This window comes from Papaver somniferum, unplaced genomic scaffold (assembly GCF_003573695.1).
Source record: "Papaver somniferum cultivar HN1 unplaced genomic scaffold, ASM357369v1 unplaced-scaffold_125, whole genome shotgun sequence".
NCBI lineage: Eukaryota > Viridiplantae > Streptophyta > Magnoliopsida > Ranunculales > Papaveraceae > Papaver > Papaver somniferum.
This window is the reverse complement of record NW_020621603.1, coordinates 14240085-14267722: the sequence shown is the minus strand read 5'-3', so window position 1 is coordinate 14267722 and position 27638 is coordinate 14240085. Positions and strand designations below refer to the sequence as shown.

Here is a 27638-nt window from a genome sequence, read left to right as displayed (position 1 = left end):
GCTGAAGAACGACTGACTCTGCGAGTCTGTTCTTCGTGTTCTTCAGAAGCTTTAATGGCAGCAGCAGCAGCAGCGTTGTCTCCTCTATAATTGCTTCTCCTAGGCTCTCATCGACTCTAAACTCTCTCCTAAAGGTTTCTAACCTTTCTTTGATGTAAACCAACACTTATATAGCCTTCAGATTCCCTAGAAACTCGATCAAATTCGAGAATAAATCTATTATTCTTCACGTGCAGTTTGAACAATAATTCCATCTGTCGATCTTTGTATGCGTCTGTGAGCTATTCTATTGCTCCCAAAATCTTCTCTGACTTGAACTCAACTGTTTTGAAGTATATCCCACGCAAAAATCTCTCCCAAATCTTTCAAACCAATTCAAAACCCTAAACAGGGACCGTGTGCGCTGTCTTGAATTTGTGTGGATTTTCTGACTTATCCAGCCCAATTAGATGGGTCTAATCGCTTCTAACAGGTCCCTTATGTCTTGTAGAGTCCGTGGGTACCAAATTTGCCCATTGAATCGCCTGCTAGGTCGCTCAAATCCTTGATCCAAAACTGTTGACGCTGCTGCCTTTTTTCCCGCCAAAATTTTCTTTTGAATTTGAGAAGTTGACCTCCCCTTATCTGTGGTTGGTCTCCCTTTAGCAGATGCCTGGAAATGGGTCACCCCTTAGTAATTAGGTTACCCCTTATCCAAAATCAAGGGTCTGTATAGCAAGTGTCCTCTGGGGCATTTTCCGCATTTTTTTTCGGGGTTCCTCCGGGGTATTTCTGGGATACTTCCGGTACACTTCTGAGGCGCTTCCGGTACGTTATCAACGGAGGTCCAAATGCCACATTTTTAGCCAAATTCGCCGCAAGAGATTATTTTCCAAAAACACCTACAAATACATAAAATAACCAAATAAGTACAATATCGAGTACTAACAATATATACAAATGAGCTATATTAGACACATAAATGCGTCTATCAAATACCCCCAAACTTATTATTTGCTAGTCCCGAGCAAATCAAAACTACAAAATAAAATCCTAACTCACTGTCGCAGGCATCGTCGATTGCATTTAGCGTATGCAATAAGCCTTTAAACCCCTAGGTGGCCCTAGTGGCCGAGTTATAGTCTCGGGAGGGCTTACCAGAGATATACCCACAAAACCTGTACTCCAGACCTTAGCTATCTACGCAGAATCTTGGAAGGCACTAAAGAATCTCCTTGGTTGGCATACTTATTGACTACAGGAAGAAGTACCCTGATGCGAAATTCCAATTGCTGTACACGAGTTTGCACTCAAGCATACTAAAATTCATATAAAGTGACAGAGCTCTACTCAAATAGTTGCACTATGGACATCAATATCCGGAGTCAAAACTAATCACATGGATAGATCAAGAAGATGGATATAGAAAAACATAGATGGTTTTGATGTTTACTAAGTGAACAGCGTTTCCCATATCTGTCTGAAGGCCTCCGCCAAAATGAACCTATCCTAATGGATTGAGATATTAGTCTGACTAATATCAACAGACTGGCATATACAAGGGAACCAGTGGTCGATAACTTAACTCTAGGTCAACACAACTGGCATATACAAAGGTACCAGTGGTCGACTTTATTGAATTTGTTCCTTTTGGTCAAATGGTCTGGTCTCTATTTTTTATTTTATTTTTATTTATTTTTCATCTCTTTTTGAACTTTTTTTTTCATGGTATCTCAATCACTCTAATTCACCCTAGCATTGGTAACAACTTGAATCGTGGGCCCCACCTATCACTTAGAGAAACATAGTTTAAAAACAAAATAAAATAAAAATAGAAGTGAAAAGGACTCAACGAGATATGGTGAAACTATCTTGTTATTTCTAACACCTGAGCTCTGTGCTTTTATGAATAGACTCTTTAGATGTTTCCATCTAATCAGATTGGTTCCTCAAACTCCTACAATCAAAATGCTTCCATCCACTTAGATTAGTTAGTGCAATCCTCAATAGGCATAAATTTCTAAGCTCTGGAGTTTATTTATTCATACTAAAAAGTTTCTCCCATACCCCCAAACTTAAACCTAACATTGTCCTCAATGTTCTCAAAATACATACTTGATGCTCAAAATATGATTAAAAGAGTGAAAAATATAAAACAGTGGTTCTGTGACCCACAAAATTCGTCCAGAAAGAAACAATACCAGTGAGCTGCAGTAAAACAACGACACCCAGCTGCTGCTGTTGACGCTGCAGAAAATAAGACTGCTCTGAGCAGTCCGTTATTCGTGTTCTTCAAGGTTTGTTAATGGCAGCAGCAGCAGCAGGTACAATTCCTGCAACTCCTCCTGCGCCTCTCTGCTGGCCTCCCAATCGACCCCTAACTCTTCATCCCCCTTCTCTGACATAAAACCAACTATTTATAGGCTTTAAATCCCCTTGAAACTCGATCAAACCCCTTGGAAATCTCCATTATTCTTTACGGGTTGTTTGAAGAATAATCTTCTTCTTGTTGTGTTACAGGCTGTTTCTAGCTATTCTCTCGTCTCAAATATCTTCTAGGACTTTTACCCAACTGTTTTGATGTATATCCCACGCAAGATATCCCATAAATCTCTCAAACTAATCTCAAACCCTAAACAGAAACCGTGTGCACTGTCTTGACTTTGTGTGGATTTTCTGACTTATCCAGCCCAATTAGATGGGTCTAATCGCTTTTAACAGGTCCCTTATGTCTTGCAGAGTCCTTGGGTACCAAATTTGCCCATTGAATCGCCTGCTAGGTCGCTCAAATCCTTGATCCAAAACTGTTGACGCTGCTGCCTTTTTTCCCGCCAAAATTTTCTTTTGAATTTGAGAAGTTGACCTCCCCTTATCTGTGGTTGGTCTCCCTTTAGCAGATGCCTGGAAATGGGTCACCCCTTAGTAATTAGGTTACCCCTTATCCAAAATCAAGGGTCCGTATAACAAGTGTCCTCTGGGGCATTTTCCGCATTTTTTTTCGGGGTTCCTCCGGGGTATTTCTGGGATACTTCCGGTACACTTCTGAGGCGCTTCCGGTACGTTATCAACGGAGGTCCAAATGCCACATTTTTAGCCAAATTCGCCGCAAGAGATTATTTTCCAAAAACACCTACAAATACATAAAATAACCAAATAAGTACAATATCGAGTACTAACAATATATACAAATGAGCTATATTAGACACATAAATGCGTCTATCAATATATACTGCATTATGCATCAATTTTTTATACTCAAGAAGGGTGCAAAAACAATGGGTACATGACTTGTTATAGATGCATAACTTTGTTATGCAGATGCATAATTTGTTATGCAGTCAAGAAAATGGTTGCATAATTCGTTATGGGTCTGCATAATGCGTTATGCATCCTTTTTGGTGGCTGCATAATGGTTATGTATCAAGTTTTCGAAATTTTTGCCTAAAACGATGATCACCTCCGATTTTTTCATGAAAAACAAAAATTTGATATTGTTGTTTGTACTCGTTACGTAACTCTCTTTAAAAGTTTTCCAACCATATAAAATTTGTAAATTTCTAAGGTGCGCATTTTTAGATATGTTATGTCCAAGTTGAGTTGCCAATTATACCCCTGATGCATAACTCAGTCATGCAGATGCATAATCCGTCATGCAGAAGTTTTTAATAATTTCATATAATTATGGGTGTCACGGAAATAATTATGGGTGTCACAATACCCAAAATTAATTGTGGGCCTGAGAATGAGAATATTTTTTTTTTGGGTATCCCCCTAAGTTCCCCAATCTGAATTGGATCACCAGTATCTTCCTTAGTCGTGTTGAACTAGAATCACCCTGAATCGGAAATGGCTATTTCTGGACAATTTAAGAGGCAGCATTCCATATTCCAACCCAAACAGTTCGCCTATACAAACAAGTTTGGATCTAACCCTTTGGAAGGTGTGAACTCAAGAGTTGAAGAGGAGTTAGGGTTTGAAAACTGTCAATTACAATTTTCTCATAATTTTTTTTTCATTTCCTTCTGGAAAAAAGAAAATTTAATTTCAAAATTTCGATCAGATGGAGAAACCAGTTTTATCAGCTCAGAAAAGAAGTGAAAGGAAGCTTCCCCCGGCACCAAAGGTCGCACCTTGGCTTGTTTTTCCACATGGAAAAGAGAAGGGTAAGTTCCATACTTTTTATGATATAAGTAGTCCCACGAAGAGGAAACCTGTCAACAAATTCATACCAGAATTAAGCGAAAAACAGTTTTGGCAGAAACCATCTCATCAAGGATGGGTAGTCGTTCTTATTCGCTGGGATGATGATCCAAATTTCAATCCTGGAGATTGTTTTCTATGGAATCCTGCTTCACTAGAAACTATCAAGTTACCTAATTTAGATCCTTTTATCGAACCAGAACCAAATTTTATCATAGATTGTGTCTTGTATTTACCTCCTCAGAGTAGCAGCAGCAGCAGTGATAGCAGTAATAGCATTAGCAGCAGCAACAGTGGTAGCAGTAGCAGCAGCAGCAGCAACGATGATGGCGGTGCCGATAATGTAGAGAAGGACTCCATGGTGTTTTTCCTTATTGGAGATTATGGGTCTAACTTTTGTATTTATTGTAGCCTTGGTGATAAAGAATGGAGAAAACATGTGTTTGTTGATGAATCATTCAAACCTCGGTCAATGTTTTTCCTTAAAGGGAAGTTATTTATAATGGGAATGTGCGAAATCCTGTTGGAGATTGCAATTTCAACTGTTGATAGTGATGATGATGAACAAGTAACCCTCAAGATAAGCGAAGTTATTCCCACCAATAACAATGTTAGGGCCGTAAGAGTATCTGGATCATTGGCTTATTCTTGTCAAAGCATTGTTATGGAGTCTTTTGGTGAAGTTTTTAAGATAGATAGATATCACATTCCAAGAGGTGTTCACCGAAACTTTTTAGGGATTTTTACAAAAATAGGCCTGTTTTTTTGGTGCTTTTCAAATCTAGGACACTTTTTTTATTTATTGTTATTAGACTAGGCAAGTTTTGACCAAAAGTGATGGATGGAAAGTTAGCACCGTTAGGTGTAACTAAAAAGACCTAAAAGTCCTTTGTATCACTGATTTAATGTTATATCATTGATTTAACTCAGTTAAATCAACATGAAAACTGTACACGTGGGCTCGGATATGCCATGTGGATTGCTTACGTGGGCTCGGGTATGCCATGTGGACTGATTATGTGGGAATCATGTCACGGGAAAAATTTGTACATATCACCATTCACAGTTCCATTAGTTGGCCCAATCTCCTTCAATTCAAAATCATTCCATGTAAAACCCAATTTCATATTTACACCAGAAATTCAACTAAGCTGAGCTGCCATTTTAGATTTCCATAAACCATTTGCAGCTCAGCTGCCACCAACTGCTCCTGCTCTCCACCTGATTCTACAGTTGAGAGCCCTCTCATTACCACCAGTTAATCGCACAAAGATGCCAACTTTAGCAGCAACAACTCCTTGTCATGCTCTTAACTGTACTTATTTCACAGCCATTGCCAACTGCACTCTGCCACGGCCACAAAAACACCTGCAAACCAGCTTCAACAATAACATAATGTCCACTGCAAACCAGCTTTAACAAAAACACATGCTGTACCAGCCCTGTATCCTAGACACCAACGAAATCTTATTAATCTACCAGCCTGATCTCCATACATTCCAATTAAGCAAGCACAAGACAAAGGTGTACTTTCTAGTCAGTTTGGCATCAAATGTCTAATGTGAATTTACAAAAATTCACACTTAGTGTCTGAAGTGTTATATCTCATTTACTTAGAAATCTCCTCTAAAACAGTATAGCTATTCTTCCACAAGCCATACAGTCTAAACAACAAAATTTCAACTACAACAAAATATAATCGTTGTTTTTCACTAGTTGACTGGTCATGAAGACAGACTTTGAAAAAAAAAAGTATCAACACAGTTTTAGTATTTCTTTACCTTGGACACTTCAAGTGGGATACATATCATCCTTGTATTGCGCCCGAACAAAGCTCAAGAGAAGCAACTCCTAGAATGGAAAACACATACAGTCTTCAATCTCTACCAGCTGCAACACCTCAACCAACTATCACCACATCAAATTCACTACCTTCAACAGCCTTCACTACCTTCTACAACCTTCACTACCTTCTACAGCCTTGTAATCTCATCATTTCCCGCCTTCAACTTCAGTTACAACCCTGCAATTACAGCTTTCCCTCAGCTCTTGTTAGTTCATCTCACCACGGCATCACTCCGCTGCAAACCACCTACCAACTCAAGAACGCATCTGCTCATTCAACACCAATTGCACATTTTGCTCTGTTACTCACCTCATGCCTCACTGTCATGAGCTACAACCACCAACAATAGCTCAATACCACCTGTAATTCTAAGTACCATCACCATCTGAGACTGCAACCATTCTTGCAGTGCAACCCCTGCATATCTCGACAGCAGCAACTCATACCCTGTGTTGTTCTTGCTCAAATGAAACTACCAGCACCAATTACCATCAGAACTCAGTCACACACAAACCAAAATCAAATCTAGGAGCAACCCAATCTTCTTAATTCCTGCAATTGTCGGTTTCAATCTTCTGTGAAATTATACACAGCACCCATCTCTCCATCCAGTCCATCACGAACTGTGAATTAGTATCACCACCATCTTCTTCTTCTGATGCTGTAATTAATCCAACAAGAACCCCACCTGAATTCCCATCGAGCTCAAAACCATTCACCAGATGAGTCATACCCATCTCTATTCATCAACACAACTGTTGATTGCTTCATTACAAAGCTTCGATTTCTCACCCAGCAGCAGCAAAACCAACGGAAACCCTAACTCTGAATCACCACAACTTAATCATTTCTTATATTTCTGTTCGCATCTCTTGTTCACAGTTCAACCTTGCTCAATTCACCACCATTACCATCTCATAATCTCTACCAGTACCCATCTTCAAAACCTCTTCTTCTTGATAATTCGAGCACAACAACAAATCACATATCCGACCAATGGCATATCCATCAGTTCATGTTGGTTTCTCTCTTCAATCGCATCGATCTAATACTCAGATTAGAAGAAACCCGTCTCTGATTCTCCTCAGATTAGATCCAAACACCATTAATACTTTCTTCACAAACTGAACCTTAATCTACTTTGCTTCTCAATTTCTATCAAACCTTTTTTCTCGAATTCCCATATTCAATCAATTTCAGAACCATCATCAATTTTTTCCTACAAATCTTTTCAGTGAAACCCTAATTTAATTCCAAATCCTCTCTTCACTAATTTGAGCAGAAGAAAGAAAACGGAAGGAGAAGAAAACAAAGAAGAAGAAGATAAGAAGAAGAAGAATGAATGAGATCTAGTTTATCTCGACTGGTTTCAGATACTCATGTCGTCACTATCATGGCCATTCAATTAATCCTCGAGATGTCGTCTTAGTTAGATTAGGCTCTCAGATAGCAACACGTGGACATCTTATCTAGTGTGACTGACACACACGTGTGAAGGACATTTCAGTAATCTTACCACATGTATGAGATCTCCCTATATGATATTTTGGCGAGATATTGACAAGTCAACGCGATAAATTGACCGAGATGGTTAAAGTGGATGGAATCCGTTTAACTTGCCTAGTTTTACAAGAAATAAAAAAAGTGGCCTAGAAATGAAAGTGAGGGTCCAGACCAGGCCTACTTCTGCATATAATCCAACTTTTTAACCAGCATAGATATAGCAAAGTTGGATTTCTCCTCAATGGCTTGGGAGGAAGTAAACAGTTTGGATGACTATGTATTCTTTCTAGGGGACAACAATCAATTGTCTTGCTTGGCCTCATAGTTGGGTCTTCCCAGGGGCTTTGTGTATTTTACCCAGGATGGGGAAATAAGCTTGTACAAGTATGACTTGGAAGATAAAAGTGTCTCACATTGTTTACCCTGTCCTGATATACAAACCCCATGGTCCTCGCCTGAATGGTTGATGATTAGTACTGCAACACCAAGGTAAACTTTGAAGAACAATACATTCTTTATCTGTTTATTTGTTTCATAAACTCATACTTATTTCTGTTTTAGCATTTAGATTACTAAATGTTTGGTTTTTCTCTCTGTAACAATCACATCCAACATTGATCACTTGTGCCCCTGAAATGTTGTCTTAATCTTTTCTTTACTTGTAGGGTTGACGATTTTAGAAGAACAAGAAACCATGTGCTGGGAAAGGAAGCAGAGATGGCCACTAGAGTAACTGTAACTAGTATTGATGAGAATGCTGATGTAGAGCATATTGGAGAATCAAGACCTTTGTTTATGGATAACGATGATATGGTGAGGTTGATTGCGGATCGACTCCATACGGTGGATTACATACATTTGCGTGCAGTGAGCAAAAAATATCGATCCATGTTAAGTCTCAGAAGGTCTTCTTCTAGGACTCTGCGGACGACTTGTTTATCACCATGGCTGGTTTTTGCGAAATATGATCAGCCTGTCTACAATTTCGTAAGCCCAATGCATAATAACGAGAATTACCTCGTGCACATCCCTGAATTGTTAAGAGGTTCTACAGTCCGCTTCTCCAAAGATGGCTGGTTGCTCATGTTAAAAGACAAGACTTTTTTCTTCTACAACCCCTTCTCGAAATCAATTGTTAGACTTCCAGATTTGCCAGATGATTGTAACTTGTCAGGTATCTCATTCTCATCTTTGCCAACTTCTTCAGATTGCATAGTTTTTGGCATCGATAGATTTTGATGTAGTACATCTTTCTCTGTATCAACAATGATTGTTGATCCTTTTCTTCTGTATCAACTGTAACAGTTGACCTCATGCTTTTGGATCAACTATGACTGTTGATCCCTTACGTCAGTTTAAGTTAGTTTGCTTCCCAAGTATTTCCTTTTCTAGTTTTCGTCAAACTCTTTCTTTTAATCAGTTCATGTAAGTCTATATAAAGGCTGGAACTCTTGTTTACAAGACACATCTTATTATCAATATTATTATCAAGTTTGTTTATTAATCTTTTACCTTAGAATCTTGATCCTAGAATCAGTTTTCTATTAAGTTTCTGACGGAACTTAACCTATCCATGTTACCCTTATATGTGCTACACTAGTTGGTATCAGATACAGAGTTTTTAGATTTTTATCTAGAAACAGATCCTTTCAAAAACTTCCGCAACAACTCAAAACCCTAAATTTTCACCCACCTACCTTTCGTTACAATGGGAGACAAGTTAACACCAACTGAAATTGATGCCATTGTCACAGCACTTGAAGCCAAGCTCAGCGCAGCACTTGAAACCAAGCTCAGCGCAGCACTTGAAACCAAGCTCGGCAACAAAATTGAAACGTCTTTTAGTTCCTTAGAAACCAAGTTTGCTACCAAGCTTGATTCAGCTACAAATTCTCTAAAATCTGCACTTGCTATGCATGGAGATTGTTTAGACAAATTATGGAAACATGCTGGTTTTGGTGACTTGGTGATGCCTAAATTAACCGATGATACAGAAGGGGACCAAAACTCTGGCGAAAAAGAAGAAGATGAAACCAAAAAAGATAAACCTTCTTTTACTCAGAATGATAATATTCCTGAGAATATTTTCCATACCCTTTACCACAGGGAACCCTTGGAAGGTTATGTTAACAAAAAAAAGATTACCATACCCCTCAACTATGATGAAGATGACAAAGCTGAAGAACTCAAAGAGCAACAATGGGTTGATTAAAAACGATTAAAATCTGGTATGAATCCTTATGGAACTTTACCAGAATATAAGTTGAAGGCTGATATACCTACTTTTCATGGTGGTTTACATATTGAAGACTTGCTGGACTGGTTTTATGAAGTCGATTCCTTTTTCACTTTCATGGAAGTTCCTGAATCTTCTCAAGTTAAACTGGTAGCTTATAAATTAAAAGGTGGAGCTGCAGCTTGGTGGGAAAAACTCGGTGAAGATCGACGCAATGCTCATAAACCTCCTATATACATGGCAAAAAATGAGACAATTATTAAGAGATAAATTCTTACCTAGAGATAATATGCAACAACTTTTTATTAAGCTTCAGAACTGTCAACAATGGGCCAGATTAGTTGAAGAATACGTTGCTGAGTTCTATGCTTTAGTTACTAGTAACCAATTGAAAGAAACTGAAGAGCAATTAGTTGCACGTTTTATAGCTTGTTTGAATAATTTAATTCAACAGGGACTGACGCAGTCCGTGTTTACATTGGTTGAAGCCATCCAACAAGCTATTAGAGTTGAAAGGCATGTTCTCGGTACCTCTAGACAAGCAACTCCACGTCAAGCTCTTTATCAACACTTTTATAAAACTGCCAGACCATATAATTATTCTTATGGTTACCAATGTGAAAAGGGATCAATATTCGTTGTTGATCCATCCTCACAGGGATCAACTGTCTTTGTTGATCCACATGACAGAAGTGCAAACCAACCATATCAGCAACAACAACCTACTTCTGTTCCTTCAGAACCTTCTCCTACAATGCATATCTCATCTGCTAAGCCACCTCAGCCTCCTCCACAGCGAAATTTTGTTCGCAATACTAAAGGTAATCAGTTTCAACAAGATTTTCCACCATTATCTAAGCCCTCTAACCCTTATTCAAAATTTCGAGGAGATAAATGTAACAAGTGCAACCAAACTGGCCATACTTCTATTGATTGTCGCAAATTCCATGCTTACATTAATGAAACTTCAGATGAAACACAAGAAAAAGAAGTATTAGGAGATGATGAATTATTTTATCTTCAAGAACATGAGACTTATGATGCATATTTCCTTGGGATGATTCGACCAGTTTTAATCACTGAACCATGTCCTACTCAGAGACATAATATTTTCAGATCTCATTGTTTCATTGAAGAGAAGATTTGCACCATGATCATTGACAGTGGAAGTACAGAAAACTATGTTTCTGCAAAGTTAGTTGAGAAACTTGGTTTACCTGTTACTCTTCATCCAAAGCCGTATTCAGTTGGATGGATAAACAGCTCTTCCACTCGGCAAATTAATCATCAATGTTTGGTGAAGTTTTCTTTCCCTGGGTATTCAGATTATGTTTTGTGTGATGTTATTAACATGACTGCAGCAAGTTTATTATTGGGAAGACCATGGCAGTATGATGTTCGTGCTGTTCATAAATGTTATGAGAATACTTATACCTTTGTTCATTAAGGGTTTACTAAAGTTCTATGGCCTTTAAAATCTTCTAATTCAGTCAAGGAACCATCAGATAAGAAGACAAATGCACTAGTTGCTACCATCGTTCATTCTTTACAACCAAATCATTCTTTGAGTTCTCATGAAGCTGATAAACCAATGGTGGAAATTCCAAACAAGGTACAACCTTTATTATCTTCTTTCAATGACTTATTTCCTACTGAATTACCCAATGTTTTTCCTCCATTAAGAGATCTACAACATCAGATAGACTTTATACCTGGAACTTCTATTCCTAATCAACCTCATTATAGGTTAAGTCCTAAAGAACATGAGATTTTACAAGGTCAGGTTGATGATTTGTTACAAAAAGGTTTGGTAAGACTTAGCAAAAGTCCTTGTGCTAGTCCAGCCTTTTTAGTAGACAAAAAGGATGGTGGACATCGTATGTGTATAGACTGTAGAGCATTAAACAGAGTTACTATACCATATAGGTTTCCCATACCAAGAATTGATGACATGATAGATATGCTTTCGGCTGCTAAAGTGTTTACAAAGCTTGATTTACGTAGTGGGTATCAACAAATACGTATTCGAGAAGGTGATGAATGGAAAACATCTTTCAAAACAAAAAAAAGGTTTATATGAGTGGTTAGTCATGCCTTTTGGATCATCTAATGCTCCTAGTACTTTTATGCGCCTCATGAATCAAGTTCTGCAACCTTTTCTTGGAAAGTTTGTCATTATATATTTTGATGACATAGTGATTTTTAGCAATAATGAAGAAGAGCATATTTCACATTTATCTCAAGTCTTTCAGGCACTGCAGGACAATGTTTTGTATGTGAATCTAAAGAAGTGCACTTTCTTTACAAACAAGGTCACTTTCTTGGGATATGTTGTGTCGGATACTGGTATTTCTGTGGATGATTCTAAAGTTAAGGCAATTGTGGATTGGCCTACTCCAACATCTATACGTGAAGTAAGAAGTTTTCATGGGTTAGCTTCTTTCTATAGAAGATTTGTGAGAAACTTTAGTACCATTGCAGCTGGTTTGACAGATTGTTTGAAGTGTGATACTTTTGAGTGGACTGAAGAAGCAGATAAGAGCTTTAATCTTCTTAAGGAAAAATTGTGCAGTGCACCTGTTCTTGCCATGCCAAATTTTGATAAACCTTTTGAGATTCATTGTGATGCTTCTGTTGTTGGCATTGGTGTTGTGTTATCTCAGGAAGGACATCCAGTTGCATACTATAGTGAAAAGAATTCAGATACAAGGAAGAAGTGGTCTACTTATGAGTTGGAATTAATTGCTCTTGTTCAAGCTCTTAAGAATTGGCATCCTTATCTTATTCACAGTGAATTTGTTGTCAATACTGATAATCAAGCTCTCAAGTTTTTGAAAACTTCATCAAAGGTCAATATGATGCATGATAGATGGTTATCTACTATTAACCAATATACTTTTTCCATTAAACATCAAAGTGGGAAACTTAATCAAGTTGTTGATGCTTTGAGTAGGAGAGCTCATCTTCTGGTTACTCTTAAACATGAGAGTTTAGCCTTTGATTTCTTAAAAGATTTATATAGTGAAGACAAAGAATTTAAGCAACTTTGGGACAAGTGTGGTTCTTCAACAGGAAGTGTTGATGATTTTCTCATTCAAGAAGGGTTTCTCTTTAAAGGAAATCGTTTATGTATTCCACAATGTTCCCTATGTCTTCATCTCATCCAAAAATTACATGGCAGTGGCCTTGGTGGACATTTTGGACGTGATAAAACAATAGCTTTTGCTGAAGAGCGTTATTTTTGGCCTTCTATTAAAAGAGACATTCAAAAGTACATACAAAAATGCATGGTTTGTCAACAGTCTAAAGGTAATATTCAAAACACTGGCTTGTATACTCCTTTACCAATTCCTGAAGCTCCTTGGGTGGATATTAGCATGGATTTCGTGCTTGGTTTACCACGTACTGTGAGGGGGAATGATTCTATTATGGTAGTTGTTGATGGTTAATCAAAGATGGCTCACTTCATATCATGCAAGAAAACAACCGATGCATCCAATGTTGCTTATTTATTTTTCAAAGAAGTAGTACGTTTGCATGGAATTCCCAAAATAATTACTTCTGATCGAGAAACTAAATTTTTGAGCTACTTTTGGAAGTCTTTATGGATGCGTTTTGGTACTAAACTTCAATATAGTACAACTGCTCACCCTCAAATAGATGGACAAACTGAAGTGGTCAATCGATTTTTAGGAAATCTGATTAGAGCCAAGGTTATTGGAGGAAAAGAGAAACAATGGGATAATCTCCTTCCACATATGGAATTTGCTTATAACACTTCATTTAATCGATCTACAGATAAGACACCTTTTCAGATTGTCTATTCTAAGGTTCCTAATCATATTTTAGATTTGGTGGTACTTCCCAAGCTGCGTAAATCAAATGCTAAGGCAGATAACTTTGTTGAGAAAGCTTCACTCATACATCAAGAGGTACAGTCAAAGCTTGCAGATTCTAACAACAAGTACAAGGACGATGCCAATCAGCATAGAAGACTTAAAACTTTTGGTGAAGGAGTATTGGTTATGATTCATCTCAGAAAAGAAAGATTTCCTACTGGTACTTATAACAAGACCAAGATGAAGAAATATGGACCATTCAAGATTTTGAAGAAAGTCAGTGACAATACTTATGTTATTGATCTTCCATCGACTTGGAACATCTCTAATATCTTCAATGTGCAAGAAATATTCAAATTCCATGGAGATAATGAAGTTCTTTCTATACTTTAACTCGAGGGAGAGTTTCTTTCAAGAAGGGGGGACTGATGTAGTACATCTTTCTCTGTATCAACAATGATTGTTGATCCTTTTCTTCTGTATCAACTGTAATAGTTGACCTCATGCTTTTGGATCAACTATGACTGTTGATCCCTTACGTCAGTTTAAGTTAGTTTGCTTCGCAAGTATTTCCTTTTCTAGTTTTCGTCAAACTCTTTCTTTTAATCAGTTCACGTAAGTCTATATAAAGGCTGGAACTCTTGTTTACAAGACACATTTTATTATCAATATTATTATCAAATTTGTTTATTAATCTTTTACCTTAGAATCTTGATCATAGAATCAGTTTTCTATTAAGTTTCTGACGGAACTTAAACCTATCCTTGTTATCCTTATCTGTGCTACACTAAATTTGTACCGGAAACTGTTGAAATCACCTTCATTAGACGTGGAGATAAAGACTGGAAAAATTATCACTAAGATAACATTTATTTACCTCCCATTAAGACTAAATTGGGGTTCGAGCCAAATTTTAACAGTCCAGTTTTCCACCGCGGAGCTTTCTATCGCTTAGACTTAAACGGAACTTTGGGAGTATTTAAACTAGAGAATGGCACTAGTTGGGAAATTCTAGCCATGGTAGCCCAGCCTAAATGTGAGTTTATCTACAAGAGTTTTCTGGTGGAATGTGAAGGTAATCTCTTATGTGTATCATTAGGACGATTAGGAAAATGGGTTCGTATTTTTAGATTGAACAACGATGCAATGGTTTGGGTTGAAGTTAAGCATTTGGGGCGGCATATATGTTGTTTATTAGCCATACATCCAGTATATCAGCAATTGCTCCAACTGTGCAAATGGAAAACAAAATCTACTTCCCGAGGTTGCATGACGATGCAATGGTTTGGGTTGAAGTTAAGCATTTGGGGCGGCATACAAGTCTGTACCACTGTCTTGGGTGTAAGCATTCTGCTAAAGATTATGGTAATTCCAAGGAGAACTTAGTTTGCAGTTGGATTGAGCCTAATTGTTCCGAGACGCCTTCGGATCAGTATCTTGACTGGTTTAACGTCTAGAAAAGTTACTCTTGAAAGAGTAAATTCTTTATTAATAATAAGAAGTTTAATTTAATTTAATTTAATTACTTTCCTTTCATCTGTAAATTCATCGAGTCAAACTCAAAGTACGCTGTCAGATGAGCCTAGCTCTCTCACGGTCTTACCCAAATTTTAAAATCTAAATTACTCAAGGATTATTATTGTATTAATGTTAAGTTCAAGTGTTGTACCCTTTTTATTGGCCAATTATTTGGTGGTCTCTCAACCTCAAGTGTTTTAGTTTTTTTTTTTCCTTCTCCAGTTCTGCGTGTGTTATTGTGCATTGTTGTTTCCATGTCAATAGGGCTTCAGGCTGCTTTAGTGAGGCTAAGCTAAGGTAGGCCGCACATATGCACATATGCCAACTATTTGCTGCTGTAATGAAAAACGCAAGAACTATTCTTCCCACCCAAGAGTTTTACGTGTAATATGGTACTCAAGAACTACAAAAAGAAGTTACATTCCCACCCAGGACTTTTACGTGTAATATGGTACTCAAGAACTACAAAAAGAAGTTACACATGTTGCCTGGTTCTTGAATGCGGCTACAAAAAGAAGTTATCCAAGAATTACCCCAGCAAAATTTCCTAAAAGTAGCAAAAGATGATGCCATTTTCAAGGCATAAAGAAGAGATCAGGTGGGAGTGCTTGATTAACAAAAGTGTTGTAGGAGAGAGTCGTCAGCATTAGAGTGAAGTGAAAAGCGATTTTCTTCTTCTGCTGACTTGAGTATGTTAGTCTCCTTACTTATCTTCCTCATCGTCGCTGATATCCACGATTTCTCCGTCACTGTCGATCTCGACAATCTCAACAATAGATGATGTAGTTGATGGCCTTGCACCATCTTCTTGTCTGACCAAAGCTAGATTTTCACTTGATGGTATCCCACTGCACTTGCGCATAGTTAGTGCCCCTTGTGTCTCAAAACCTACTTGGTGTCCAGATGCACTTGCAAAGTAATCCTTGCCACCTTCTACAGACTTGCACTGATTGTTGACATGAGCTAAGTCTGCAAGAAAAACCCAAAGTTAGAAATACAACCTGGAACTGAAAATGTGAATTTGGAATGTTCCCAAAGGGCCAAACCAGTGTAAAGGAAAGCTGTAGATAAATGGGACTCAACCCTGGCCATGCTCATTACTACATTCATCTGAATTTGTCAAGGCCATAAGTTTAGAAGCTGGCGACGAGATTGGAATTTTTGGAATTCCTAGTCGAATTTCTTTGTTTCCAAACTACTCGAGAAGCATGCTAGAATAATGATTGTTGCTTAAACTCATCCTCATTCAATTTGTAATGACAAATATTTTCTTTCAGTTTCGTTTTCAGATATTCTTTTGTATAGTTTTCTTTGATAATCAGCGCGCACACTTGCTAAGCTCAATGTTTCAATAACTGACAATCACCCATCCTGAATGCTATCATATAAAGGAAAAATCTATGGTTTTGTCATCAAATTCTTTTTCATTAACGCTGAAGATTTAGTTGAACAGGGTAGTTCAGGCAGACATTTCGAATATAGTAAAAAGGAACAAGTGACCTCTAACAGCAGGGTATGCTCCATATGAATGCAAACATAGACAAGACACTGTAAAATATCCAACCATGTATGCATCTACATGAACACATAGAGAAACAATGGACATAGCGCAAAAGCTACACTAACAAAAGTCAAACAAATGAAGCACTAAATAAAAAGGATATGAATGATACCTGACGCGTGCACACCATCGGAATTTACTTGCAGTGAAGAAGAAGGTTTGCAACTGGCAGGTGTAAAAGCAGAATTTAGACTGGTTTCAGTTCTAGTCAGGTGAACCGCATTAGCTACATGGACTACGCCATCGGTTTCCCTGCAAGTTTTCTCACAAGAGACTCCGGTTCGCATGCCTCTCAATGTTGAATTCTCTTCTTCCACTCTCAAAAGCCGCGTCTCCAACTCCATAAACCTCTTTGTCAAACTATCAATCTTATCATCCTCCAATTTCCTGTTCTCATCCTCCAATTTCCTGTTCTCAGTATTAAGCTGAACACACCTCTCTATTTCCTTAGTTTCCAGCTTCTCAGCAACCTCCTCCAAGACACATATTCTTTCATGTGCACTTCTCTCCCTTTCATACATAACAATCCCTTCTTCCACTAAACCCTTGATATGCTCTTCCAGCTCAATACACTTAGTCCTATAGTCTTCGCGACCGCCATTTATTTCCAGTAGGTTCGCCAATTCCATTTTCTTCTGTTCTAGCTCTGCAGACAAACCTCGACACTTGTTTCTACAATCCTCCAATTCTTTTCTCAGTTCGGTCTCATGATCCAATAAGAGGGTTTCTTGAATCTCCAAATCCATACACTTGATTCTCAAATCCCCAATTTCACCAGCTTGTCTTTTGTTCCCCAACTTCAAATACTCAACCTCCTTATTGAGTTGAACACATTCCTTCTCCAGACAATTAATCCTCTCTTGTTGAATCTTCTCTCTTTCACTTGTCTCCTTCTCTAGAACCACTGTCTTCTTCATCAATTGTTTACACCTCATCTTAAGCAAGTCCCCCTGAACCTCCAAATCCAAACACTGATTTTTTAAACCTTCAATTTCCTCATTTGCTTTTTGTTTCCCATACTCCAAAACATCAATTTCCCAATTGAGTTGAACACACTCACATTTCTCCCTTTGTTCATCATCTTCCCTAATGTCTTTATTTTGTCTCCTCCTTTTGTAGACTATCACATTGGAATCCCCATCTTTTTCTGAAATTTCTGTTTTCTTCTCAAAACCCTCATCAAACCCTTTCTTCTTTACTTGTTTTTCCTTATACTCTATATACTTGTTTTTCAGGTCAGAGTAATGGTGTCTTAGAACCAAACAAGTTACCTTCCAGTGTTCACTTTCTTCCTCTGCTCTGGTCAACTCACTCTCTAAATCTCTACTAGTTCTTTTACCCATTTCTAAACAAGTTGTTGTTTCTCAGGTTTTACAGAATAAATACTAAAAGGGCAGCTCTATAATGAAAGAAAGAAAGAAAACAAGCTAATAACTTAGCAAAAAATAACTGATAATGGAAGGAAGGAAAGAAGAAAAATCTTACCCAGAACAGAGATGAACTTGAGTGATGATGGAAGGGGAAAAAAAGCATTTTGAGTAAGAGAGATGGTGGTGGGTAGATATAACTAGACGATAAAACACTGATCTCTGACAAACTGAGCAGAATTATTTTTACTTGTATATCCTTTTGTAGGTTGCTTTTTAGTGCAGTTATGTGAGGGTAAAACGAGTCATTTTTATTTGACTTAAAGTAACGGAAAACTGCTACATTTGTGCAACTAGCAGTGCTGGGTTGGTATTAAAGGATGCCACTTTGGGTGTGTGCTGTGCCAAAACTCATTTGGCAAGATGCATCCACATACAGAATACAGCTGTCTTTTATAGCCTCTTGGCCTAAGTATCATAAGCAGCACCAGCAAAGTGGTTGGCACCACAGGCAATCAATTAAAGCTAACGTTTGGGGTTGTGGTTGTGGTTGGGCACTCAATCCAGAGCATCACCACTTAGCTATGTGGATCTTTTGAGTAATTCTTGTCTGGTCTGGCCATATTCCCAGTTCCCACAGAAAACATAACACTTGAATGGCAGAATTAGTGAAAAAAGTAAAAACGATATAACAAAATGACTTCATGTTTAACTTCTTCAAATAAGTACCTAAAAAACCTACATCTTGGGTTTCTTTAGAGTCGTGAACATCTTCCTGATATCATTTAGTACTTCTTTATCATCTTCTTCTCGTTTCTTTTTGCTGCTCTCAGTATCTTCTTGTTCGTCGTCTTCTTCATCATCCTCATCATTATCTTCTTCCGAGTCTTCACCAATGTGTTCTTCATCAGAACCATAATCATCTTCTTCATCGAAACCATAATCATATTCTTCATCGGAATCAGAATCAGAATCTTCTTCAGAATATTCTTCGACGTCTAAGTAATAGCCGTCTTCTTCTTTAGAGCATTCCACCTGTCCTTGCCATAAATAAGTACCTGAATTAAGGGACACTAAGCTCTCTACATAGGCAGAAGTACTTAATAAACACTCCCTTGCAACCTGAAAAGGCCTGAGATGTTCACTTGATTCATCCTTTGGATCATACAGGATCATATGCAAACTAGCATCCCCCATCTCCAATCCTAATAGAATCCTACCATTTTCACAAGACCTTAAGGGCATCCAGTTTGAAACACATCCAGAAAGCTTTTGTTGGTCGACAGTGAAAAGTTTAGTCCAAGAATTTCTTGTTTCGCTGTCCAATGCCACACATCGATAGAAGCCTCTGGATTAGAACACATTAAACAAAGAGAACCTCCTAACACGCACAGTCTTCTAACAAACTTTGCATAAACGAAGGTGTCATCAGCCAAGGGATTTGGAATCTTAGGCAATGGCATGCTTTCGAAAGTCTCTTTCTCAAAGTCAAAATATATAATAGCTTCGCAGTCAATGTCGTCACAGTCAATAACTGCTATCCAGTGAAGAGCTCCATTAACAGGCACACGAGCTATATCAGACATTCTTGAATCTTTAGAGACATCATACGGGAATTCGCCAATGTATCTCCACGAGTCAGATCTTAATGTAAAAATATGAACCTCAATCCTAGCTATGTGTCTATAAGATGCTACAAAAACCACTTTGAAATCATCACTCTTGTCATCATGGCCAAATACATAGTCAATTTGGCAAATGTGCTGCCGGGGGAAGCGAAGTTCTGGAATAGGTAATTTCTTATACTCCTGAGTGGCCGGGTTCCAAAGGAATAGAACTTTTGTCCCACTAGAACTTATGCAGACCAAGCCATTACAGTACCCAAAAACCGCAATTCCACTTTTAGACCTTACAGGGCAGTTAGTTTTCACGGGACGATTTAATATAGAAGATGTTGGATCATAACTCATGGTGTAGATGTCCTTACCAGATTAACCAAAAGACTGAATTTGTTCTTTTCGGTGGCACGGTTTAGGTGCTTTTGAACAAAATTGCGGCCTTTCAACAACTTGCACCACGCCTTGTTTACACACCTGAATCGTAAGATCGACTTCACAGGCAACCTAGCAAGGATGTCCATCACGATATCATCTGGGAAGTTGGCCATTATAGCTGTTACAGATAAGATGAAATTACCACAAATTAGACAAATATCTTATTAATTTGGGTCTTCTCACTTGAACCTAAGGAAATACAATTAAGGATCATCAGAAAATGTAAAACACCTTATGATTTTTGAGTCCTAGAGTCTTTGTTCGACAGAAAAATAAAAAGAAACAGCAAACAGTTCTTTTATTGTAGTTCTTGCTTTTACTAAAAGATAGCAAAACAAAAAACAAAAAATTGCCCACTGATATTCAAGTTTAATTATCTGTTCAAGGATGACGATTCATAATTAAGCTATGTCAAACCCAATATTCCTTTTTGCAGTTTCTTAATAGGTTCATGCTCAATTGCGTACTCATGACACCAAGACGAAACATAATCAGCCTAAAGATGAATGTAAGAAACTACGAAAGCAACAACCAAGTACACAAATTTATTTTACTCCAGAATCGAAAATTCCAGTGTGGTCAAATTTCTGAAGGAACTACATTAGATATAATTCTTAATATCTATCAAAAGAAAGCATTGGTCAAATGAAATACTAACATGGTGCAGGACAAATTATCTCGAACAGCTACTTGACTAGAGTACAGTAACCTCGGAATGTCGTTTCCCTTATTAATATTAGCATAAATCTTAACAAGCACCATTGATGTTTATCAAAATGAAGTAATTTACCAAACAATCCAAGTTAGTTTCTTCTAGTTATCTTCCATTGGTCATATTCAAAAACTCATATCACTTCACAAAATCTAAATTTGTTCCAAAACCCACAATTTTTTTTGGTAGATTTAGGCCACCCCCCACACACAATCCCAATCCAAGAACGGATCCCTCTTTCTAAAATCAGTGATTCTTATGGCTCCAACATAAATCACCACTAATGGAGATGACGAGTCAATTCCTAGGGTTTTGTGATTAACCGAAGCAAAGGGTTTTCAAATACGGGTTTTGAGATTCACGGAAGCAAAGGGGTTTCAAATACGGAGAAGAAGGAGATATAAAAACCCTTAATCGAACACTAACAAGATAAAAGAGAGAAAGAGACAGATCATGAAATAACAAAAGAAACCCTAGATTTTACCATATCAAATCAAAAAATTAGAAGTAACCCATTTACATAAAACGGAAGATGTGCCATTTGTCCAAATATTTTTAAATCACGGTTCAAATGGACGAGTAAAAAATAGTTTTGGTTAAATGGCAAAAAAAAAAAAAATAGTAAGGATGAAATTGGATACATTCTAGCTTAAATTTAAAAAATAACAAGGATGAAACTGGATACATCCTGTGTAAATTAAAAATAAGAAAAAATATTTGAAAATGGACACGATAAAACTGGTTACATCCTGCTTATTTTTACATTTTTATCCATTTAAACAGTATCAAAATCTAACTGTCCATACACCCAGGAATTGTTGATCTTGATCTTTTTAATTAATTTTGTGTACATAAAAAGAGGGAGAGGGAGGAAGGAAGGAAGGGAAGGAAGAGTACCTGCAGGAATGTATTGAAGGTCCGAGAGTATGCACAAAACCAGAAATATTAGAAAGGTTTTATCTGATGGAAGGAAAACGAAGGAATTAGATTATTTTAAGAATTCTGTAATCCGGAATTTGGAGTTATAATCTGAACCGTGAATTAAACCGACAGTTGTACAAATGGCGCGATTTTCAAACTTCAGACAACAGGGCTAAACCTAACTACGGAATATGGCCAGACCAAACAAGAGTTACTTAAAAGATTTGACATAGCTAGGTGGTGATGCTGGATTGAGTGCCCAACCACTTTGTTTGTGTTGCGTAGGGCAATACCTATGGCAATGAATAAAAACCTTTTTTTTTTTGTTGAGTCACGTGGATGAATAAATTGTGTTTTTCACTATGGAAAACTAAATCAAAATGAACAAATTTGGTTTTCCGGGATCCCACTAATATTTCTTTTTAATATATAATATTTTGTAGGATAAAGATAAAATATAATATAATATATTTGTTGAGATAAAGTAGGATACGGTGAGATAAAAAAGGATAAAAGGAATAAAAAAGTAGCAAAGTAATTGTTGGGAATCAAAAATTGTAGTGGGCCAGGGAGGAATATGTTAAGGATACAACAGCTAAAGCCTATATCAGTGGCTTGGTTATCGTTGATCCTCTTCTATGCTAGCTACCAAAGAATCACTCTTCAATCACAGTTGTACGACATGTATCAAAGGCATGATTTGCGCAATAAATTTGTTATTCTCATTCATGTAATATATGCCCTATTTAGGGTCATGTAATTCATATAAATAAGAATCTTCTCCACCGGTGATAAGTGTGGAAGATTTCACCAAATATCTCTTATTAACTTGGTGTAGATGGGGAAAAACGATTTGCTGGTTTTTACGGAATTGAGGAGACGAGTGTATTGTCGAGGCTCCTTGAACCGAGCAAATGCTCAACCTCACACAGATGCACTGCAAAAAGGGAGTGCTTTAAGTTCGAGAGATCAATCTGTAGGACTCCGGCCTAAAACAAGAACAATGGTCGTTCCAGAGTCAATTCGGTCACAAGAGAAGATGGGTTGATCTGTAGGAGGGAAGCTGAGAAATGTGTGAGATCAATGGTGATCAAAGATTGTAGGTGTGTTGTGTATTCTGCGTAGGACAGCTGTGAATGATTGAATTTCCTCAATTGAGAGTGATTGCTCAGATGATGAGTTCGTGTAGACGAAAGATTGTTTGTATGAACTTTCCGAGGAATTGTTGTCTTTTTCAATCATGATTCAGATGTCTTTTATATTGCTAAAATGAAAACACCATGATCCCATGAAGTGTGACAGTTGCTGGAATCAGAGAGTGGGTAAGTGGGAATTCATGTCAAAACCAGTTACTCATCGTGCGGAGACTTGGTTCACTTTCCACCCACTACTTTGTTGACTCTTCCAACTGGTTGCACGACTTGCTCACATTCTCTTCGTGTGTATGAACACACGTGCCGTAGACCACCAGACCAAAACCCTATTTAATATCCCCCCGTGTGACACGATTGATGTCTCGTGATTGTGGAGTCAGTTGCTGACTTTATGGGACGATGAATCCTTGTATTGCTGAGTTGAACATAATTTGCAAATGCTCTGAGACTCATGGATTGAACATGCATGCTGAGGAAAAATATCATTGTCATATTGATAACCTGAGCAAACCGTATTTGCTGAATTGTTGAATTTTGATAGTTGAACCAATATTCTTTAATCTTAGCAAATATTGCTAGTTCGAGCAAATAATATTGCCGGTTTGAGCAAATATTGCTAGTCTGAGAAAATATTGCTCATTTGATGAACTGTTGGTAGTTGGACCAAATAAAATATTAATTTAAGATACTGACTACTGGTCCGAGTATAATAAAGAAAAGGGTTGATCATGGGATCAACATAAAATTATCAGTATTTGAATTTGCTCAGAATTATGTTTTGCAGAGCTCTGGATTCCAAACCCTAATTTTATGAATTAATGATTTATTGAAAATCAACCGCAGAGAGAAGCAGGGACCGGCTACATGGGATGATGAGTCCACCATGTAGTGCTCAGATGCTCGAATGCGCAAAATACCAAAGTCTCTTGAGGACTAGTAGGTGAAAGAATGATTAAATGTTGGTTTAATCATTTATTAAAATAATGCTTGTGTGAGCGACAGGTAGTAAAACCTAGCCATGAAAAAATGAGGGACCAACCAAGAGGTCATGAGACCGGCCCTTGGTGGTCGTGGGACCAATTGATGGTCATTCGAGCAAACCCTCAATTGTTCAAAAGAGTTTGGACCTAATACGAGCAATTGAGCAAATTAGGTTAAAATAATTAAAACACGTGGGACCGGCCGTTTGCAAGCCTTAGGGCCACCCTTGGTCGGTCAAGGGGATGCGCCCGCATCACCACAGTGTCCCTGTCTTAGTCCTGAGGGTTTTGATATTTTCTGGCGCACGTTTGAGCAACATTTTGGGAAAATACGCAAAATCCAGGGTTTTGCTGAAACTAGGAAAAATTCATGAGATGATGAAAAATAATAAATAAAACAAGGAATTGCAAGGTGTGGGACCGGCCACGGCTAGGGCATGACCGGTCGGCTATCAAGCTCGGTCCCGCAACACTTTTCCCAGTTTTATATAATTTTATGTTTTTCTCTGATTTGAGGGAAATTCCATGAAACCGAAGAATTTTATGAAATTAGGGAACTTCCATGAGATTAAGGAAATAAAAATAATAATAAAATAGGGAATGATGGAGTGTGGGACCAGCAATGGCCAGGGCATGGCCGGACGGCCAACAGGCACGGTCCCAGGGCACTCTTCCCAATTTTATGTAATTTTCATGATTTTAGAGAATTTTAATAAAATCAAAGAGGTTTGTTGAAACCAAAGTATTTTGTTGAAATCAGGGAGTTTTCATGGAATGAGGAAAGCAAAACAAATAATGATAATAATAATAAAATAAGGGGCGTGTGGGACCGGCTAGGGCATGTCCGGTCGGCTAGGGCCTGGTCCCATAGTTTCCCTAATTTTATAATATATTTTCATGGGTTTTAGGAAAAAATCATGAAATCAGGGAATTTTCATGGGATGAGGAAAATAATAAAATAATAAGAAACCGTGAGGTGTGGAACCGGCCACGGTTAGGGCATGGCCGGCCGGCTAGTGGGCTTGGTCCCGCGACACCTTTTCCTAATTTTATTATTTCCTTGACGTGTGGAAACACCATGGAACTGGGAGTTTCCTTGAAAAGAAGGAGACTTGCTCAAATGAGAGAATTTTCATCATATCAGGGAAACATAAAAAAAATATAAAATTGGGCATGGGACTGGTCACGGCGTGACCTGGAGGCTGATGAGCCCAGTCCCCTGGCGCCTTTGCTAATATTTTATTATTATTATTATTATTATTTTTCTTCCTATTTTGCATAGGTTCATCGTTCCTTCGTGTTCTGAAATGCTCGTTTGTGCATTCAGATGTTGGTCTGTGCATTATTGCTAAGTACACTTGCACCATCTTAGTCAGGGCTTATTCGATGCTCAGATGCCCGTGCGTTGAATATTTATCACTAACCCGTGGAATCCTGCTGGGAAGAACCACAAATTGAAGTAACGAAATATAACGAGGAATCGTAGAATATTGCTGGATATTCAGATGATTAGAGATAATTAATTGATGGTTCTATACTAGCAGGGCTTCCTGTCTAAGAGCATTAATTATCTGAGAGTTGAGCAATATGAACTTGCTGGAGCGTCATATTTCTCTTATATAGTCAGGGAAAACCAGGTTGCATCCTGAAGACGTTATCGCTCTATACTGGCAGGCAATCTGTCTAGGAGCCGTCCAATCTTTCGATTCTATATAGAATAATTACTGAAATTGCTCAGTATTTATGAGATGTTCTTTGGTCTCAGCTGAGAGACTACATATCTACATACACTCTGAGAGACAACCTTCTCAGTTAGAGATTTTAGGGCATGAGATTTCATGCGAGACATGACTCTCCATACTCGTCTGATTGCCGGATCAGGAGCATGTATAATTACTGAAATTGTTCAGTATTCATATGATGTGTCGTGGTCTCCGCTGGGAGACTACACATCTACATATACCCTGAGAGACAACCTTCTCAGTCAGAGATTTATGGCATGAGCTTTCATGCTTTAAATAAGAGACATGAGTCTCAATACTCATCTGATTGCCAGATCCCGAGTGTGGTCTTACAATTTTATCCTTGTCGAAAATCCACCATCTACATTAAGTCCCCTGCTTAGTGAGGAACAACCATGTTCCTCAGTCAGCATTGAATGTTGATTTTCTAGGTACGGAAAAAAATAAGTAATTGAACTTATAAGATAAGATGTTACTAGATTTAGACTGAATGACCAAACCATGGTTTGAGAGCAAACCCTAGTGGTATAATAGAGTGTCATCCAACGAGCATAAATTGGTGTAGAACCGCTAATTTGATTGTGGAACCTTGGTCGATTTAGGATTCACGGGCCGGGCCCGAAAAGGAAATCCTTATGAAATTAGGCTTTGGAAATAAAATTTGATATAACAGGGAATTAACCCTTTCTTTTCTTTTTTTATTTCTCCCACCCGAACGACCACCTTCTTCATCTCTCCCTCACCTTCACGCCGAGCTTCAGCAGAAGCAAGAGAAGACGCCGGAGCGCCGTTGCCGTCCGACCAGAGCCACCATCGTCCGGCCGGCGCCGACAGGTACGTAATTTTTTTTGTTTGCTTGCTTGCTTATTTCATGAGTTTCTAATGCCTTAATCATGTTAAAATTTAATATACATGCATATAGGAGCGTGAGTTTTATAGAAAAAACCCTTATTTTGTTAAACGTATGTTCGTTCGATCATTAGTTCAAAAGACTAGCGATAATCTCTAATTTGAGAGAGATTTTTCTTTCGAAATAGACTTGTGTCCAGTGATAAAATTTTGTTTTTGAGCTTTCTTGGAAATCAAAACTTTATCTTTAAAGATGTGAGCTTTCGCCAAACCGAAATAAACCTTCGTTTCAAAAAATAATGCTCATACGAAGGAAAATAGATTCTTTTTTGTGTCATGAAGCCGTGACATATTATGAAAAATATAATGCCAAATAATTATTTGCATGAGTGGATAGAAGTTTTAGAAACTTTGCATGAATCGTTCACGTTAATTATTGTTTTTGTAAAATCAAAACATGGGTTTTGAGGAATCCTGGAAATAAGATAATTTTATTTGCGATAAAATATTTCCTTGGTGTAAGTTTCGTAGTTCAGTTGTGAACATTAATACTCTGAAAATTATGTCCATGATTTTACAAAAAATCAGTTTTAATTTTCGAATGATAAAACTTTGTTCGTTATTGCAGGTTTTAAGGAACGAGCAAGTTTTGAAGCGTTAACTCTTATATCACAATTACCGTGCTAGCAGAATTGTAAAGAGGTAAGAGTTAAGAATTGCCTCTTTTTTAGATGCTTGCATGAACATTTTATTGTTAGATTATGTAACTCCATCATGTTGTTGAAGTATGCACTTTGTATGCCGATATACTGAAGTAGAATGCCTTGTGCACATTACAGCTACTTCACAAGGATTTCTGACTCCCAGTAAAATGATGCCTCCATAGAGGATACATGCATGGATGAGACTTCCGACGGTGATGAAGAAAAAGAAACACTCGGAATCAAAAATGTTCCAAATATAGAGGATGCATTCTTCGCAGTTCAGGAGGGAGTCGAAAATCATCTCAGGACTCCAGAATTACGCCTTTTGATTAATCCCAGAGTGGTTATTCAGAAGAAATTGGTGACTCCTCGAGCAGCTATTCGAATTTTCCTTGAACGAGGACTTTTTCTTGCTTCAGTCATAGAATTCAAGCTTTCTCGCCGACCTTTGGAGAAATTCTCTGGATGGGAAA

At 37.8% G+C, this 27638-nt stretch overlaps 2 protein-coding genes across 3 annotated transcripts; both read right to left on the bottom strand.

Moving 5' to 3' along the window:
* Positions 1-15483: 15483 nt before the first annotated feature.
* LOC113331603 (paramyosin-like) lies at positions 15484-18364 on the bottom strand. Its single transcript, XM_026578300.1, has 2 exons — positions 16795-18364; positions 15484-16090 (listed from the first exon to the last, which is right to left on the bottom strand). Exons 1-2 carry the CDS (start codon positions 18023-18025, stop codon positions 15825-15827), a joined length of 1497 nt encoding a protein of 498 aa, XP_026434085.1. The 5' UTR covers positions 18026-18364; the 3' UTR covers positions 15484-15824.
* A 290-nt stretch (positions 18365-18654) lies between these two features.
* LOC113331541 (nucleolin-like) lies at positions 18655-21188 on the bottom strand. 2 transcript variants are annotated; one of them, XM_026578245.1, is made up of 2 exons: positions 20762-21188; positions 18655-20221 (listed from the first exon to the last, which is right to left on the bottom strand). In XM_026578245.1, exon 2 carries the CDS (start codon positions 19292-19294, stop codon positions 18788-18790), a length of 507 nt encoding a protein of 168 aa, XP_026434030.1. In that variant the 5' UTR covers positions 19295-20221; positions 20762-21188; the 3' UTR covers positions 18655-18787. The 2 variants fall into 2 exon arrangements, with proteins under 2 accessions (XP_026434030.1, XP_026434029.1); XM_026578244.1 differs by having other exon boundaries at positions 20894-21188.
* Between the last annotated feature and the right edge of the window lie 6450 nt (positions 21189-27638).

What these genes read in the sequence shown, in the direction of transcription:
- LOC113331603 (XM_026578300.1), bottom strand. Translation starts at nt 18,025, where the DNA reads ATGGGTAAAAGAACTAGTAGAGATTTAGAGAGTGAGTTGACCAGAGCA. An exon ending in CGATGGTGTGCACGCGTCAG is followed by an intron (nt 16,091 to 16,794) that starts GTATCATTCATA and finishes TTTTTCTTGCAG; the next exon opens with ACTTAGCTCATGTCAACAAT.
- LOC113331541 (XM_026578244.1), bottom strand. Translation starts at nt 20,019, where the DNA reads ATGAGTTATGATCCAACATCTTCTATATTAAATCGTCCCGTGAAAACT.